The 18236-nt window shown below is 43.4% G+C and overlaps 1 protein-coding gene across 1 annotated transcript; it reads right to left on the bottom strand.

Annotated features, from left to right (window-relative positions):
- Positions 1-10448: 10448 nt before the first annotated feature.
- snai1a (snail family zinc finger 1a) lies at positions 10449-13970 on the bottom strand. Its single transcript, XM_051415721.1, has 3 exons — positions 13656-13970; positions 12628-13146; positions 10449-11939 (listed from the first exon to the last, which is right to left on the bottom strand). The coding sequence occupies exons 1-3, from the start codon at positions 13729-13731 to the stop codon at positions 11755-11757; spliced, it is 780 nt and encodes a 259-aa protein (XP_051271681.1). The 5' UTR covers positions 13732-13970; the 3' UTR covers positions 10449-11754.
- Between the last annotated feature and the right edge of the window lie 4266 nt (positions 13971-18236).

The raw sequence follows: 18236 nt of genomic DNA, 5'->3' as shown, positions 1-18236 counted from the left end.
AGAATTAATTAGTGATGAAGAATGCAGTGCCATCATAACTTGTGTGTCAGGACAACACTGACCACTGACCTATTTGGGTGGAGAAAAGGGGCAGGTGCAAATACCCAGGATGTAAGGGTATAGTGGAAGTGCAGTGCACAAAATGTGTCACCTAGCTGTGCTTCACTCCTGAAAAAAACTCCTTCATGGAGTTCCATAAGCATTGAGCAGCAACACCACAAATGATGGCAACGCACGTCAGGAAAGACACAGGGGACTGATAGGAAACATCATTGAAATGAAGGAGTGATGATCAAAAACTGGAATCTGACACCAGTTTCTTGTTTTGCAAATGGTTATGATCTTTGTTTTGATAATCAGTTCAGTTAAAGTTGAAGAATTACGCTTACGCTTAGAATTACAACTCTTCGAAAGATTCATTTCATTGGGTTGTTCCACAATGGTACAATGTTGCCTACAGGCAATGTTCAGACAAGAAACCTTTTAATATAGTTCCTTTTATAATATTTTTCAATTTAAAATGGCTTGTATTGTAACCTGTTGAAGCTATTATATCGTTTACACGTTTATGAAATAAATTATTTTCAAATAATAATAAAAAAAACCCTCTCTTTTTCACTTTAGCACCGTTATGGTACAATGTTGCCTACAGGCAACAAACCCCAAAAATGTATTAAAAATATATATTTTTTATAAAATTTCTTTAGATTATGAGATTATGTTTATTTAGTCTATTTTAAGACATAAAAACACTCCAAACATTTTTTTAACTGGCATCATAATGCGTACCATAGAGGGTTCAGCTGAAGTGGAACTTCATCATCACATACAAATCTCCAAACCTGCTTAACTTGTGAAGACTTAATGCAACATGTACACTGCTGTGGGGTCAGATTATCTCTCCAGATGTGGTTTATTGTAAAGATGCAAAGTCAGCGAGAGAGTCTGTGCTTTTAAATGACGTGAGACAATGAAGAAAGCTCCTGTTTTGGCCCACGCACACCGCTGGTGAATTTGGGCCGGGCGTTTTTTTTTTTTTTTTTACTAATGGTACTAGTATTAGTAATGTTATTAGTCATGATACCTAATGGTACACAAAACTGCTAGATCGGCCCTTTAGTCATGATTGATTCTGGGCTGGACCAATTACAGCCGAGGGCCGATGCCCCCTCCCTCTTGGGCCTCGGCTGTCAATCAATCAATCATACAGGGAAAGAGGAGATCACGAAAATGGAGGACAGCAAGAAGCGGAAAGGAGGCGCGGAAAAAATTAGAGCTAAAAAGAGACAAGCCCTTCAGGCAGATGCTGCCAAATGTGTTAAAATAACACAGATGTTTGCTGGTGGCAATGACGGAGCTTCATCTTCAGCAGCAGCAGCATCCGAAGCAGCCGCAGGTAATGATGGCGGAGGTGGCCGTCAGGTGGATGAGGGGAAGGGGAGGTAGGAGGAGGAGAGACCCGCGGTGCGAGTGGAGGGGAATCTGAACTTCAGGTGAGAAGTGATGAACTGCAGTCTACCTGGGTCAGATATGAATCAAGTTTGGGTGTAGTTTATTTTCGTTGTGCTTGCTAACTCTTAACACATTCAGTAGTTACAAGTAGATTAGACACTAAGTAAAGCCAATGAATTAAGAATAAGAAACTTTCGTAGCCTCATTGACACTATTTGTTGTTCCTCTTGTGTTTACCTGATGAAAAGCTGAAGTAATAAATTAGAAATTCATATTTTACCATAAATATGGCTCAGACAGGTCAATTGAACACTGTGTGCATTATGTCGTTGAGATTTGGACGAAGAGATGTTATCAAGGTTGAAGATTTGCTGCTTTGTATGATGTAGAAGTTTGACAAGTAATTATGTGAAAATATTTTTAAAAATGAACACACCAACACACACACACACACACACACACACACACACACACACACACTCTCCTGACATTTTGTATGATTACTGTAATTCTTCTTCTCTGTTAGTCCAGTGTCACACCTTCACCAGCAGAGGGAGCTATGTTAGTGTATGTGACCAGCACCATCAGTTGTGAATCTATTCACATGTGGTCAGCTCAGTCTAAGAGGAAGCACAAAAGGAACCTTGTGACTAATGTGCACCTTGCAAGCAGCTGGTTTTATGGCTAACAGAAACAAACAAAAGTTCCATTCTATAAAATAAAGCGTAAAGCAGTATTTTGGTATATTATAAGCCAGCTTTGGGCTCATGTAAACCCTGATACACTCGCCTTGTTGTATTTACTGATAGAATAAAGCTCATTCCAACAGTCATTAACAAGGTGTTTCTCTGTGTTTCTCAATGACAGGAAGGGGCTATCTCATAGGAAGTGGAAGTAGTCTCTCTCTCTCTCTCTCTCTCTCTCTCTCCTACACACACACACACACACACACACACACACACACACACACACGCACACACACGCCCATGGTCGTCCACTCGCCTGCCCATCCTGTAGCTGTGAGTGGTGTGAGCCAGGAACACCCCCTCTCTGCAGGGCTATGGCTGCCTGCTAGTGTTTTGGTAATCGTCATCCTCCCTGACCTGCTGGCCCGATCCTGGCGCCAGGAGTCTCCTCGCCTCCCCTCCAACTCCTCGAGCCAACTACCCCCGACCCCACGGATAATTCAGACCAGCTGTTGCAAGGTGCCTTGCCTCCCACCCACTATACTCACACTTGCCTCTTCTACAGTCTTGAGTTTGTCTCAGGGAAAGAAAAAACAAGGACCCGGCTGTGGGCTTTTTTTTGGAGGCCTCTCAGTCTTTGCATGGGGTCTTGCTGGTGCATAAAATAAATCCAAGTCAATCACTGGCCTGGTTCCTGCTCTGCAACAAATCAGCACTGTGTCTGGATTTGATGTTGCAATGTGGAAACACACTTTCAGTGGGTATCGTGCTATGGCACCGAGTCAAACGGTGATATTTACTTTCCTGGTCCTTCGCGAGTGTCACTGACCTGAATTTCTCTCATTCCTCTAAACGTTCAGCCTTAATGAAGTGGAATGTGTGTCACTGTGAAATGAGACTCCCGGACAGACTTGAGTTTTGTTGCAGAGCCATCTCTTCATTGGAGTCACATGAAGAGCATGTGCGTCCTCGATGATCGAGTGATACTGTGAGGGGATTGAGAGTTATTGCCAAAGAATGTTTGAGGAGAAGGACGAGAAAGAAAAAGACCTTGTGTTGAATTTGTGTAGCAGGAAAGGAAGCATTTCCAGTGCATATGTGTGCCTCTCCTTTTGTATACTTGAGTGTTTTTGGCGTTTGGGGGCTCTGTGTAAAATAAGGTGCCTCTCTGTCTATGGTCTAACCACAGTGGGACTTTGGACTGAGATGGAGGGGAACCCCAAGCTTTTGATCCCCACTCCGCAACCCCAGCACTGCTGAGTAACGGCCCACAAGTGAACTGAGTACATGTATGTGTGTGTGTGACAGGGGTTTGGATTGTTTTTTTCACAGCGGTGGCGGTGGTGGTAGTGGTGCGGTTGCCTTGTAGAACAGCATTAGATGGTTGTCAGAGACAGAGGCCTGATAGAGGGGGGTGGGGGACTGGTACAAAGAGCTGTTCTGGTGGAACTATGGAGGAAAATAGTTCATGCTGCACTGGGATTTCCTGCCTTTTGCCCTGGCTAGCCCACCACCCCCTCCCCTCCCTCTCCTGTCTACCCGCTCTGTTCTCGACGCCCTTCAGCAGTATGGAAACTGCTGGGACAATATTTCAGCTGGAGATGGGTGAAGCAATTGATTTAATAAAAAAGTCTGTAAGGATCATGGGGCAAGAGATTCAGTGTTGATCCAGACTTTTGCTATCAGGTTTCCATAATTCCATTTCCTCCCTTAATCTGTCCACCTACAGGCTTCATTGTGGATGAATAGTTTTGACTGTGCAAAATGTCTCATTCATGTCTCTCGCACTGATATGCAACATATTTAGATGGTGTTATCTGATCTCATATCACGCACAGCTGGAATACACATTACTGACATTGGTGCTGTGAATGGAAGCACACCGCTGCTTGTGTAAAATGTAGAAGGGACAGGTGTGTCACCATTTGGCTGCCCTCAGACATATCGTGTGGGTGTCAAAGAGGAGGTGGACGGGGACGAGGGGGTCTGGGTTTTAATGTTTAAACCAGTCCCCTTCTCTTCCAGGGCTTTGATCTTAGGTGTCAGTGGCGGAGCTAGGGGGCATGTGTCACTCATTAGCAGTGTGGTGAGAGTGTGCTGGCTCACAGGTTTTTCTAGTGTGTGGAGCATAGTGGAGAGGATGCTGTGAAAATGGCTGCTCATGGGGTGTTCCTGCTAAATAAACCCTGAGGGTGGCGTCAGGGCTTGGGGGTGGGGAGCTAAAAAGAAAAAAATAGTTGGAGTAAAGCAGTGCAGTTCGCTCTCATAACTGCCTATGTGTTGAGCATTGCTTTCATTACCCTTTGTGGTGCACACACTTATGCTAAACTGATAGCACAGGAAGTCGAATAGACGATTTCATTGAAAAGCCCCGCTGCCAGCACTCACTGTCTTAAGGGAGGGAGGGAAATGGAAACCAGATGTCTAAGATCCACCGTGAATATGTCAAAGCTCTCAGACTATGTCAGTTCCTCCGTATCCCATTGGTGGACTGAAACTTTTCTGCACTGTCATCAGTAATGTCTATAATACTCCCTCCCCGTGGACATCTCGTACAGTCTTGGCTGCATCCACGACCTGGAGACTCCGGGAAAGAAGCTTCACTGTTCCAGAAGAAGTTTTTTTTTCCGCTATTCCTTAGGTTTCAGACCTCACCACATTCCTCAAATTTCAGGGTAACTTCCCATATCCCAAGGCTCAGTCGGGTGGCAAATCTCTCAGCACTCCTTTGTGGATAGATTGCTTTCTCTTGCTTGAGAAAATAACAAGCTATAGAGTAATGACTTAACAAGCAACAGGATAATGGCTTCAACATGTGCAGGACTGTGAGCATGTGTCTGTGTGTGTGCATAGATTTGGGATTGCAGGAGTGCTTCCTTGCTTGCCTGTGTGTGTGTGTGTGTGTGTGTGTGTGTGTGTGTGTGTGTGTGTGTGTGTGTTTGTGGTCTATTGTTTGGGAACCAACTGTGCAGAATCAACTGGTTCTCTGTTTGGTTGGAGTTGTTTGAAAGCTGGACCACTGATGAATAGATCGCTCTCCTCCAGGTCTGGAGCCTTTGGGGAATCAGCAGCCCCCGGTGCGTCGCAATGACAGGGACGGCCTGTGGGGTGTCGGAGGGAGTGTCGGGTGTTTTCCATCATAACCAGCTGCTGCGCAGGCCTCCCACACAGAACAGCACTCCGCACTGTGTACGCTTGTGTGTTCACCCACGTCTGTGTGTTTGTATCTGTGGATGTGACAGCATGTGCGGTGATTAATGACACCATGACAGCCGTCGTTATCTGTGTATGAGTGTGTGAGCATGAAACAGATTGTTGGTGTTTACTATCTGTGTTTTGATGCCATGCATCTGTTCCTGGGGCTCACTGCCTTGAGTCTTAACTTTCTTTGATCTCCAATAGAACAAATGGGGAGCACTCGACACCTCAGCCACCAACAGTGACAAACTCCTAACCTGCTCCAAACATGCTCATCTCTCATACGGGTGTGACTTTAAGACTGTTCATGGGAAATGACATGCTACAGATGCTATCATGACTCAATTAACAATCCTCTTCCTGTCAGTGATATTCGTATGTACGACACATTTAGTCATGGCATGATCTGGCTTGCCCGAGTAGGCACTCTTGTTCACACACAGCTTTAAGTTAAGTTTCAGCAAATCAAAACCTTGAAAAGAAAGTGTTTCTCAGCGCACCACCTGACGCTGTTTACACACTGTTACACCATGACATGTCCTGACAGGTGGGCACAGATCTACTTTACCTCTTTCATAATGCTCTGTCAAGGCCTCCGGCGACAGTTCAACGTCCTCTTGCACCTTGTCTGGGAAACTATGCTCAGGTGCGTTCTTGTGTTGCAAACAGGTGATTTCCTTCACTGTCAAGACTCTCACTGTTTTAGCTGTGCTCGTGGCTCTATGGATGGCAATGTCAGTCTGCCGTTCAGTCTGTCCACCACTTCGGTCCAGACTGAAATATTTCAACAACTATTGGATAGATTGCCATTAAATTTTGTACAGACCCTGGCTTTTTCTGTAGTGCCACCACAAGGTTGTAATTTGTGGTTTCTAGTGGCAACTATTAAATGGATTGCCATGAGATTTGGTACACAAAGCCATGTCCCCCTCAGGATGAATTGTAATCACTTTGGTGATTTCTTTATTTTTCATCTATGGGGCCATCATCAGGTCAAAATTTGTATTTGTCCAAGACCAAAAACCTGCAAAACTAATGACATGCCCATCAGTTTAAGCTCTTTAGTGCAAATCAGCAAATGTTGACATACTTACACACTAAGATGGTGAACATTATGGAAGCAAGTATGGGTCATTAATTAATATTTTGAACTTGTGAAATGATGTTAACATATAATTTTACAGGCTGCAGTTGTATATGATTTGTTGTGTGCATGTGAAAAAACACAATATCTGAAAAATAAATTCAGATTTGTGAATGTGAAATGAAGCTTTGCAGCTGTAGAAATATTTTGTTCATGTGTGAAAAGATTTTGTGCACAGAAATATTTTATCAGTCATGTTTCAGCCTGAGAAGGACACACATTTTGACCCATGTTATCTTTGTCATTGTGATTATGTTAGCATGCTGACATTTTTAGCCTTTAGCTCACTACCGTGGGTACAGGCTCTCGGAGCTGCTAACATGGCTGTAGACTCTGATCTTGTTTGGTTAAGAAGACTCACATTAGAATTAGGATAGTATTTTTCATTCTTTTAAGGGCAGAAAAAAAATCTGTTTTGTTTGCTTTTGTGTTCAGCTGACGCGCTGCTCCACAGCTCACTGAGATGCCACACAAGAATTTAGGAGTAATGATAGTTAAGAAAGCTGGGTCAGGATACTCTGAGAATCTCTTGTTTCCTGTCCCAGGGTAGAAGTCAGGTTTATTTTCTCCCTCCCTCTCCTCTCCAATCCCACCAGCCCCAGTGTGAGGCAATGCCCAGAAGGACACAGAGGAAAAGCAGAGCTCAGGCGCCATCCATCCTCCTACCTCTCCCCCTTCTCCTCTCTCTCGCTATGCTTCTCACTGGCATCGAGTCCGCAGCAACACATGTCTCTGATCAAGTCCAGCCTGCGTCATCAGTTAGTAAACTCCAGGCTCCAGGAAAACCAACAGAGAGCACATTCATAGCCGGCGACCCTGTGACTGAGTGTGTGATTCATTACTCTTTAATATGCACCCTACCCCCATCCCCTAACCCACCCAACCACTTCTCCAATCCAGCCTTGGGGCAACTCCACAGCCTGATCAAATCCATCATTAAGCATACTTGTGGTGTTACCGCTGTTGGCCTTCTTATTTACCAGATGCAGCGGTTGTGTCTCTGGCCTGTTTGCAGCTCAGCACAGAGGTATTAGCTCTGCATTCTGACATTTACATCTGTACTCTGAACTTCTCTGTGTTACACTGTGTTAACACTGCAGAAGATCTCCCCCCTGAGACAAGAACTCACACCAAACTTAGACAGGGACAGTTATTAACTCTAAAACATTAGAGAGTAATGAAGTACTCTTGAGCAAGGTGACAGACATTGAGAGGTGCTAATGTTGGTGGAGGAGGCCAAGGAAGTAATACATGAAGTGAGAGGTGCTTGGGGAGTACAGCTAAGGATAGAATGATAGCTTCAGTGCTATCAAAACTGAACAGTATTCTTAAAGACCCCCTCCAGACATGTATTAAGAAATTGTAGATACAAATAATCTGCTTGGAACAATGTGTGTCTGATATGTTTTTATACAAAAATACTTTCATTAAACATATATAAATTTCATACTGGACCAGGATTAACTTCCAAATTATTTGTGACATCACAAATCATCCTCAAAGGCCCCGCCCCTATAACATCTGATTTCCAATGAGCATGAATGTGAAAACATCCCTCTGGTGTCAAACTCTGCACATAAATCATTGTGCACAGTGAAAATGAAACATCTAACTGTAGGAACAAGAAGAAAAAACTTTGTGTAGCAATTTTACGATTTTGCACATCGTAGTTCCAAAGTGGGAACATGGGACATGGTCACGCTTTATTTGGATTGTCCACTGCTGATCATCAAGTTACTATCAAGTGACTGTAACATGTCAGTAAAATGACTACTGACTCTCAGGTGATAGTCACAAGTGTGAACAGTGGTACACGTATATATTCAGTGTCTACGTTATGGTTCATCATGAGCAGGTCATTGACAGGCAACAGACTGAACCAGAGTCTGAAGTTGAAGTGGGTGTCTGAAGGCTTTTCCTGGGAGAGTTCTTGGTCTTGTGTGTCATAAGTGCAGGATGAGTCCTGTTTACGAGATGCTGACAGCTCCTTCCTGTCTCCCAGGCCATGAGCCCTAACTGCTGCTGCACTGAAGGCCACTCCACTGTTCCTGGCCACCCAACTCCACCCCAAAAACTTGGCTTAGGAGAGCAGCCATGGCTGGGACAGCTGATGGGGGGGATGGGACATGGCGCTGGTAGTGGCAAAGTACAGCAGCGACAGGCAGCAGAAACAGCCCTTGAGCTCAGCAGCTCCTCGACCCGGGCTGCTTTTTTTGGGTAAACTAGGCCAATGTAAACTCCCACTTCCTGTCGGCCTTGTCTCAGAGGGGGAGAGATGATCCTTCTGTGAAGAGGGAAAGGGCTGCTGCTCTGTAGGGACCGTTTCCACTTGCTACACACACACACACACACACACACACACACACACACACACACACACACACACACACACACACACACATAAATAGAAATACAGCCGAAGAGGCAGGCAAGAGAAGTGAGTGGGAGAGAGCGAGCGAGCGAGTGAGAGAGCGAGGAATACACAAACACAGTGGGGTTCAGGAATGTTAAACACATGCTTTATGGCATAAATAGCAGCCACTTTTGGTAAATTACAGTGAGTGCTCTGGCACTGTAAAGCACACAGCAGGAAAACGCTCTCAGATTTCAGATCCAGGCCCTCCACTCTCCCCAAGGAACAAGAAAGGGAGCGTGTTGTGTTTTCATTTCTCTATAAAAAGGCAGAAATAAGTACAGTAACTTGTGATGCAGCAAAGATTTGAAATGTACGAGTTTATGCTGGCCAAATGAGGCTGTGCCTCTGCAGCAACGGTAACCTCGTAAGACTAGGACGGTAGAAGAAAGCAAGTGGTCCTATAGAATATAAAACCTGTACCCCTCACCTTCATCATTGTAGCCTACAAAAATTAGGAGACGAGAGAGACTGTGCAGATGAAAATCATCAAAAAAGTCAAACAACAAGAAAACTTGAGAAAAAAGTTTAAATGAGGGACTTCAATTGTCTTTGCTAGCAGAGCTAACACCCTCACCTTAGGACATACCAGCTGACATCATCAAAATAGTCCAGAGCTAACCTCCAACAGCTGAAATTTTAATAGTCCTTTTTTCCGAGAGCATCCTGGGTAAAAGACATGAGAACATAATGACCAAAGGAACCACAATCAAGGACTCTTACATTAGTTCCATATTAGACTTTGTTGGTGTACTTGCACAGATGTTTCAGAAGTACTGAGTGTGCGAGGTGAGTCAGTGCTACATGCTGCAGTGGTCGTCCTGGCTGGTAGCTGTGAGCAAATTTCCCTGACTCAAGGAAATCAGGAACTGTACCGTGGAACAGCTTACCTCACTCTGTGCTGGCCTCAGCCCACGCACACTACACAACTAACTGACTGACTAGTGGCTTGACTTACTGACTGACTGAAGCAGAGGAGCCATGGGAACCTAAAGCTCCAGTCTGGGCAGACTCTGACTCACTGTCTAGGCGGAGGAAGAGGAGAATGTTATACTCTCCCTAAGGAGGAAGAAAATATACACACACGCACTGCAATCTCGGATATAGCTTACTGGAATTCCACCATAAGATCATTTCAAGAGCTTTAGTGGGCACATACGAACTGATGTTAAATCTTGGGAACAGAAGTTGACTCTTGCTCAAGTTCTCTTTTTATTGTACACGCAAAACACACGCTCACACTCACATAACCAGCAGTGTTTGCACAGTGAGAGTGAGAAGTAGATGGCAGGTGGAAACTGGAAGCAGGTGCAATCAGTTGTTCCCATCCATCATGCAGTGTGTTCACCTGCACATCTTAAAATTCAGCTCCACCACAATGTCCTGTACACCTTCCACACATAATATCAAGATGCTGAACAGAAACCACTCGGTTAATGATCTAACAGTCCTTTACAACCAACGTATCGGCTGCACCCATTTCCACATCGTATCAAAGAAGAGATAAAACTGGACAGGTGTGGCTTTTTTATGCTAATGAAAATGAAGGAGCAAGTTTTAATAAACATAAATTACTTTATTGAATGAAAATGTATCAGTTACAACATACAAGAAATAGAAGTGAACACACAAGCATGGTACAAAATTGAAATAAAACATCATCTGCACATTGCACTATAAAACACTGCCAAAAAATTTTTAGGAAAGTTAAAAATTCATCTTTGTACTGTCCATTTACAGGGTTCTGATCACAAATTAGACAAACGTGTCTCCATAGTGTAAACCTTAAAAATCTTTGGTCCCAGCCTTCTTGCATTTCAAACAGTTTGGTGATAATTTCTACTAATACTGCGATCAATGTTTATTTAAAATCCACAAATACTAACTGAGGTAAAAGAGGCACATTTTTGGTTTCAAAAGCAATACAATTTCAAGGCAAAAATTCATTTCTGTTACAAAATATGGCTTTGGCTGGTATTATTAACACTGTGGTAACCTTGAGTGCATGGCTCACATTGTCATCCGCGCTGCAGCGGTGCTGCAAAGTGAAGCTTCTTTGGAAAATTACAGACAGAACGTCTTTTCCTATCTCTCAAAATCATCAGATTAAAGAGAAGGTTTGGATGTAGCCAAAATAGAGGCTTAAAATGATCCCCACTGGTGAAAAAAGACTAACTGATGCCATTCTTTTGTGATGACATGCTTCCTCTTTCTTCTTAAGCAAACCAAGGGCAGTGGAAGTCACCTGCTATCAACCAGCGAAGGTCATGGCTGTAGCACCTGTTAGCACCTCGTCTATCTACACCACAGTACCAGGGACAGCTGTGTGTGCATTTGCTTTTGTGTGTGTGTGTGTGTGTGTGTGTGTGTGTATATGTATTGTGAGGCACGCTGAGAGATTTATTCCACCCACGCACCCCTACCTCTCAGCAGCTGTGTCTGGGCCATGATCCTGAGCTGGCCGGCACCAGGACAGAGACAGGAAAGAACACCTCTTACCCCAATGAGTTCACTACATATTTGGTCTTTGGAATGGGCACAATAGCAACAAAGGGGCTGATATCAAGTGAGTGTCTGCATTGCTCTGTTGAGTTTTGGTCCAGCCTCGAGACCTCAATCTAGATTGGAAGAAAAAAAATCTGCTCCTCAGATGTTTTTTTTTTTTTTTATAGAGCAGAGAAGCTAAAAGGCTCATAAACTCAGATCCAATAATGAGACTCGATTCCCTCCAAGTCTCTTAAAGCAGGCCATTTCATGCTCTTTGTGGCCTTACAGGTAGTCAACAGGCCAGCTGGGCTTGTGTAGACCTTCCACTGCCCTGAGCTCTGAGTGGGGTCCCCTCAGTCTGTCTCTGTGGTGTCTCACACCGCAGTGGAGCAGCACCCTGAGGAGCTGTGTTTCTGCAGCAACGACATGCGGCTGAAGGTGCGAGAGCAGATGCTGCACTGGTACTTCTTCACCTCCGCGTGAGTCTGCAGATGAGCCCGTAGGTTGGAGCGGTCAGCAAAGGCCCGGTTGCAGTGGGGGCAGGAGAAGGGGCGCTCACCTGGACAGAGAAAGGGAGGAAACGCGCGTCATATAACTTTACTGGCACTCCCTTTAGATGTGGCAGTCGTCATGCTGTGACAACAGTCAGGCGTCCCTGAGAGCCTTCCATTAACACCTCACTCACACACACACACACACACACACACACACACATTCTGGAGATAATGAAGAAGCACATGGTGGGCTGGTGGGGTCAAAGCCTGACTGAATTAGCATGATTCAATCAGGGCCAAATGAGATTAGCACGCTAACAAGTTGCTGCAGGTACTAAGTGCTCAGTGATAGCAGAGCGCATTCAGGCATTCTTTAAGCCCTTTGTCACTCCTGTGTCTTCCCCAGCAACCATGATAAGATAATTAGCCGACGAGTCATTGTTGTTGGGACATTAAACACAATGACTGATCAATGAGTGCAGGGTCTACATAGGGCTTCCCTACGTGATAATGTCTGCTGATCAGATATTTGAGCTCATCAAACTGATTGTCGTGGATGTCCTGCTCCTTCAGAGCCAAAATGATGAAGGGGTAATTGTGTGCTGACTCACAATGACAGTAACTCTCAACTCATCACAGTTTCACTACAACAGGTACACTGATTTCTTCACTCATGACTAAACAATTAATGGAAATACGGCAGATAAGGCAAGGATGTGTAATGTTGGGAAATATCTCAGGCGCGGGTCTTACCTGTGTGTGTGCGGATGTGGCCGCGCAACAGCCACGGCCTGGAGAAAGCCTTTCCACAAGTGGTGCACACGCAGGGCAGGGTGTGTGAGCGGATGTGCATCTTCAGAGCCCCGAGGCTGGTGTACTCTTTGGGGCAGTGTTTGCAGAGGAAGGCTGGCCGTGCTGCCGTGGCGGGGGCCTCCCTCTCCTCCTCTTCCTCAGGGGGACTGATGTGAGGCATAACGCCAGTGCATTTCATCCGCTGGCGAGGGGCATATGTGTGCACGGGTTCGGGGCTGGGGGGGTCTGAGGTGCGTCCTTCATCCTCCTCTCCACAACTGCTGGCGCCGCTGCTGAGGCTGGATGGGGAGCTGAGGTCCAGGGGTCCCGGGGTGGCAGAGGGCTCTGTTTGGGAGGTGGGCAGGTAGAGGGCGGGCAGAACACTCAGGTCCCACACCAGACCTGTGGTGAAGCAGGTGGCAGAGGAGGTGTTGTCCCCTGATGAGAGCTCAGCAAATGGATACCTCTCCAGTAAAGTGTCTGAGACAGAAAGGAAAGGATGGTTCAAACATACAACCAGAACACAGAACAGTTCAGTAACACTTGACTGAATTGTACAACAATAAACAACAAAATCAGAATTATTTTAAACTTTTCCCAGCTACACCACTACTGTCTGTACTTATTTTGGTGACACATTCTTGTTTTTCTCAACAGTTAATGAGCATAAAGCTGGAGCCATGGGAAGGTTTCATGGGCCGTTTCCTCCCACGTATTCACAAGGGCTTGTAACATGAATGGAGCTCTGTCTGGTTGCAGAAAGGGGGGAAAGTGCATATAACGGGCCCCGACTTGAACGGGGAGTAGCCGGGTTTGAAGAACCAGCAACAAAAAGTAACAAAAGAGTGTATATCCAAAATGATGCTACATTTAACTTAGAAGTTGCGACCACACTTAAAAAAAAACAGGTGGTTTTCTATCAAGTTTGCGCACATATGTAAGGATACTTTCATAATTCATACAAGAAATAAAAAACCTTCTCAACTCACCATTCTGACATTCCAGTTCACTGTAGTTTGGCTTTTGTTTAGCGAAGTACTTTTTGACCAAGAAAGATCGAGGCATTGTCCTTGTGAGTGTCAAAGAACTGTGCGTAAAAGTATCCTGTGGTCACGGCGCACAGTTTCTACAAGAGTGGAAAAAGCAAATCAAATCATCGGGGTCCGAAGAAAACAGAAATATCCTCCAATCTCGTTCAAAAGTTAGAGTGGACTTCAGCGGACAAGAGTGTGTGTGCAGCTTTCATGCAGAATGACTAAATGCTAGCCTCTGTTCTGAAATACTCTGACACAGACGGTAGGGGTGTGCTCGCGCCGAGGGCCCTCCCCACCTCCCGTATCACAGCTCAAGTGCGCAGGATGAAGCCTTCATGCTCACACACTTTACAACAACAAAAACACGAGTCTCACAGCGTCTACACGCAGGAATCCGCTGGTGTTGACCTGCAGAAAAGAAAAAGGGAAGGAACAGTGGCAAATTATTATAATTACGCGTGAGTGCCATACGTTATAATCACATACCGTGGCACTGTGTGGTCTGATTATGCGGATAGGTAGATAGCTGGACATGTGATGAAGAACAATTTGCCAGTCACATTGCTCAGTTTAATTCAGTTTAAATACTACAGCTCCTAATATGGATACTGATACAACGACTTCATGCTGTTTCTCATGTGTGCTGATCATCTAACTGTCCTCTGCAGGGAACACTACAGGTCACCAGTCTAACACAGTGTAGATGAACTCACTCACAGTCACATTCAAACCTATTCAAACATATTATTATTTTAAAGCGTCCAGTTCACACAATCTGCATGTGCTTGCAGAACTTTGGACAGTGGTCACTGACTCTCACACAGTCAGTTTCCAGTGTTTACATAATTTGGGGAATATGTAAGGGAATCAACATAAAGAGCACAATCTTTCAACTTAACTGACATTTTTATTATATTGAAGTTAAGAGGACTGCATGAATGAATAAGAATGAAGTACTGTTCTCAGACTGGCCCCCTGTTATAAGACGGTTAGTGTGTTGATTTGGTGGCCATTTGGTCACAGTGTCATCAGACCTGTCACACTTTATTTAATAAAGTTAGACCCTGACACACAGGCTGTTTCAGTCTGACTAGAGCTTCATAACAACATCAGTAGAGTAACTGCGCCATCTTCTGGAAGAAGTAAGTAATGATATATGACTAGTTCATCCCAGTGATCACTGGAGGGCGCTCTAACAGAGGCACACACAATCACCTGCGAGATGACAGTGAGCTAAATTTGTACCATAGGCCTTCTTTCTCTCTAATTCCTCTCACAGCTACAGTAAAAATCAATAAGCTACACATACGCCCACTCCTCATATTCAGTAAAACACTGAATTATGGAATACTGAACTGCAGTAAACACTGAGAAAAGATAAAGATAGTAGTCAACAAGACATCTTAGAAGGATTAGAAATATCCCAGCAACAATAGAATCGTTATAAATAGCAGATGAACAAGAACAATATGAGATTGTGGTATATAAAAATACACTCATCAGTTCTCTGTTCTACCAGTATCCTGCAGGAGTATCTTATATTTAGCAGTGTGCATGCTAGAAAATTGGTGTGAGGGCTGCAGGGAGATCATCAGTCCTAAAAAAGCATCCTTTGTGTAACTCAGTCCATTTTCAGCGACGCTTCAGGCTTCTTAAAGTTCTTCCAAATTAAAATGACGACCTTTCATTTCAACACAAATTACAAAGAAATGTAACCAGTGTTCACGTAAAGAAAAAAAGAAACCTACAGCTGTGGGATTATTATTAATAACTATAAATTATTATGAATTTATAGTTATTAATATTAGAATTTCCCCATTCAGGATTAATAAAGTAAATCTTCTTCATTAGTGCAATACATGCTGCACAGTGGTTCTATGAGAATCACTATGGCCTTACCAGTGTTTGCCTAGTTACTCAAAAAATGACTCTTACAGGAAGTAATATAATTACTTTACTTATTACTCTCTGCCAACAGTAATTAGTTACATTACTAGTTATATTCATTTTATAACTGCTACTCCCCAGAAAATAATTGCATCCCTTCTCCCCAAAATTCAGATTAAAATCCAGTTTTGTTTGTTAAAATCAAAGTAATGATATATTTCCAGCTGCTGAATGTTTCCATCTTTTAAACTAGTTTCCTCCACGATTACAAAAATCCTTGATGTGATTGGATTGTTGGATTTCAAATCAGTAGAGGCTGACAACAAAAGTAATATTGTAACTAATTATTTTTTGGAGGAGTAGCTGTAATTCTATTACTGAAATGTATTAGTAATTAGTTACTGGGAAAAATATTATTAGTACTGTAATAGTATTACTAGTAATGAGTTACTGCCGAACAGCTAGAAAGTGAAGGTTTAATTTCATTTTGTGGCCCTTTTCCCTAAAACTAACATTATGAAACTTACAGAGCATCAGTAATATTTACGATACAGATGTTAATGTAACTAAAGGCTGAAGTACCCAGAGTTGTATTGTAACGTTATTTAAGTACTCACACAGTACATCAAGTGTCATAAATGGTTCTGCCTGCTTCAGACTGTTTCTGTAATAACCTGTAAATACAGCTCAGTAATAACTAACGAATAAACACACACACACACACACACACACACACACACACACACACGCTTATGTACAATGTACTTTATTTCCATTACGTCGTTATTTCAGTGCAGATAGCCGATGAACAGCTCTCTGCCTACTTCCGCCTTCGCTACGAGTGTTTGTAGTCGTTTGGATATAGTTAGCGTTCTTCTGGCCATCGTCCATAAGGCAGCTTATTTATTTATGTGTGTTTTATTTAATAGGGACAGATGCAGTAAACACAGACAGGATGAAAACGACTACTTTATCATCATCATATTGTATCATAGTGTTTGTAGCGGATCATTTACAACACCCGTCGCAGAAAGGCTTTTAGAAAATAAAAGGTTAAAAAGGCAGTAAGGTACAAAGAGAGTAAACGGAGACAAAAAAGATAAATAAAACACAGGTTTACGCAGTCTTACGAAAACCAACAAACGAACGAGATGTATTATCTTGACAGCAATGTTTGATCTTTACTAGAATCCCGCGGATCTGATTGGCTGTTTACTCCAGGTGGGCGGGGACATGGGCGGGTCTTGTGTTGTCTGTGATCGGTTGAAGATTTGAAAATACAAAACAACAGTCTGTTTGGTTGTAACAGTAACAGGCTTTCAGAGGCTTAACCAACAATAAATGACCTGTTTGACATTTTCAGACTGACACTGCACAATGTTCTGCGACTGAACTTGAGAGACACTAACAGCAGGTAAGGACACTGCACAGATACAGATACTTTATAGACATATACCAACGCGTACGTTAGACAATAAACAGGCAACCGTTATGATAGCTGCTCACATTGAGACACATTTAACCCCAGTACCATCACACAGCTGGGGTTGATGTGCACTGCTGGCTGTCATTGTTTGGCTCTGGTTAGTTTGGTTGCAGCCGTGGAATAAATATAACGACATATTACTGCAAACATCTGCATAAAAACCCTTCACACTGTATACAAATACATTTAAACCGAATCCAGTCAGTGAGAGGAGTTTGATTAGCAGGAGTGTTTTTAATCCCTTTATTTCTCTCTTTATTTCTGTGATGCATGCCAGTGAAAACACAACACATCGCAGCATTACAGTTAGTGTGCACTGCAGAAAACAATCAAATGCTAGTTATTGATTTAGTGTAATGGCTCAACATAGAGCCACCTCAGTCCATAAGGTGCAGACCAGGCTTTACATTGACAAGACGTTTAATAAAAGGAGCCCCTCCCCCATATATCTGGAAACAGATGGACCCTAACAATGAAAGTCTTGGGGAGTGGGCATCATTATTCAAACCACTATATTTCAAGGAATCTCATTGGACACCCTCGTCAGCTGACCCAGTTTTCTTGAATTTTGAAAAATGATAACGGAAGAAGGGTCTCAGGCATCACCTATGCCCAAACAGTCAAAGAGGGATTAGAGCTATCATTACATCAAGGTATGAAAATGTATATGACTCTATTATGAGCCAGTATTCTTCTTGTCTTTAACAGATAAAGACAACACCTGAGTTTCCTGCTTAACAAAGAAGGGAAGTAAGGAAGGACGGGGACAACAGACAACAAAACCTCAGGAGAAAACAAAGACGATGTTCAAAACAATCACCCGGCTGCTTTTTGGGGTAGAGGAGGAGACCCCCGAGGATGTCAAGTCTGGAGAAGTGGTGGAAGAAGGGTGGCTTGTTGTCAGTCATCAAGGTCAGTCATGGAGTATTTTGTTCTTATATTTAAAACATATGTAATGTAACAATATATACATAAAATATACAGTATTGATAATGTAAACAATCATATTTTGTGTATTATTCGGGTGTTTTCATCTTTACCACTTTAATCTGACTCTGCTGTCCATGTTGATGAGTGACAAAGTGGGGCACCTGGAGTGCGGTTTGAAATGTATTCATATTATTCAAATGATTCATAATTCCATGATTATTCTGACAAAATCT

Source organism: Dicentrarchus labrax, unplaced genomic scaffold, assembly GCF_905237075.1.
Source record: "Dicentrarchus labrax unplaced genomic scaffold, dlabrax2021, whole genome shotgun sequence".
NCBI lineage: Eukaryota > Metazoa > Chordata > Actinopteri > Moronidae > Dicentrarchus > Dicentrarchus labrax.
This window is presented reverse-complemented; position numbering and strand designations above follow the sequence as displayed.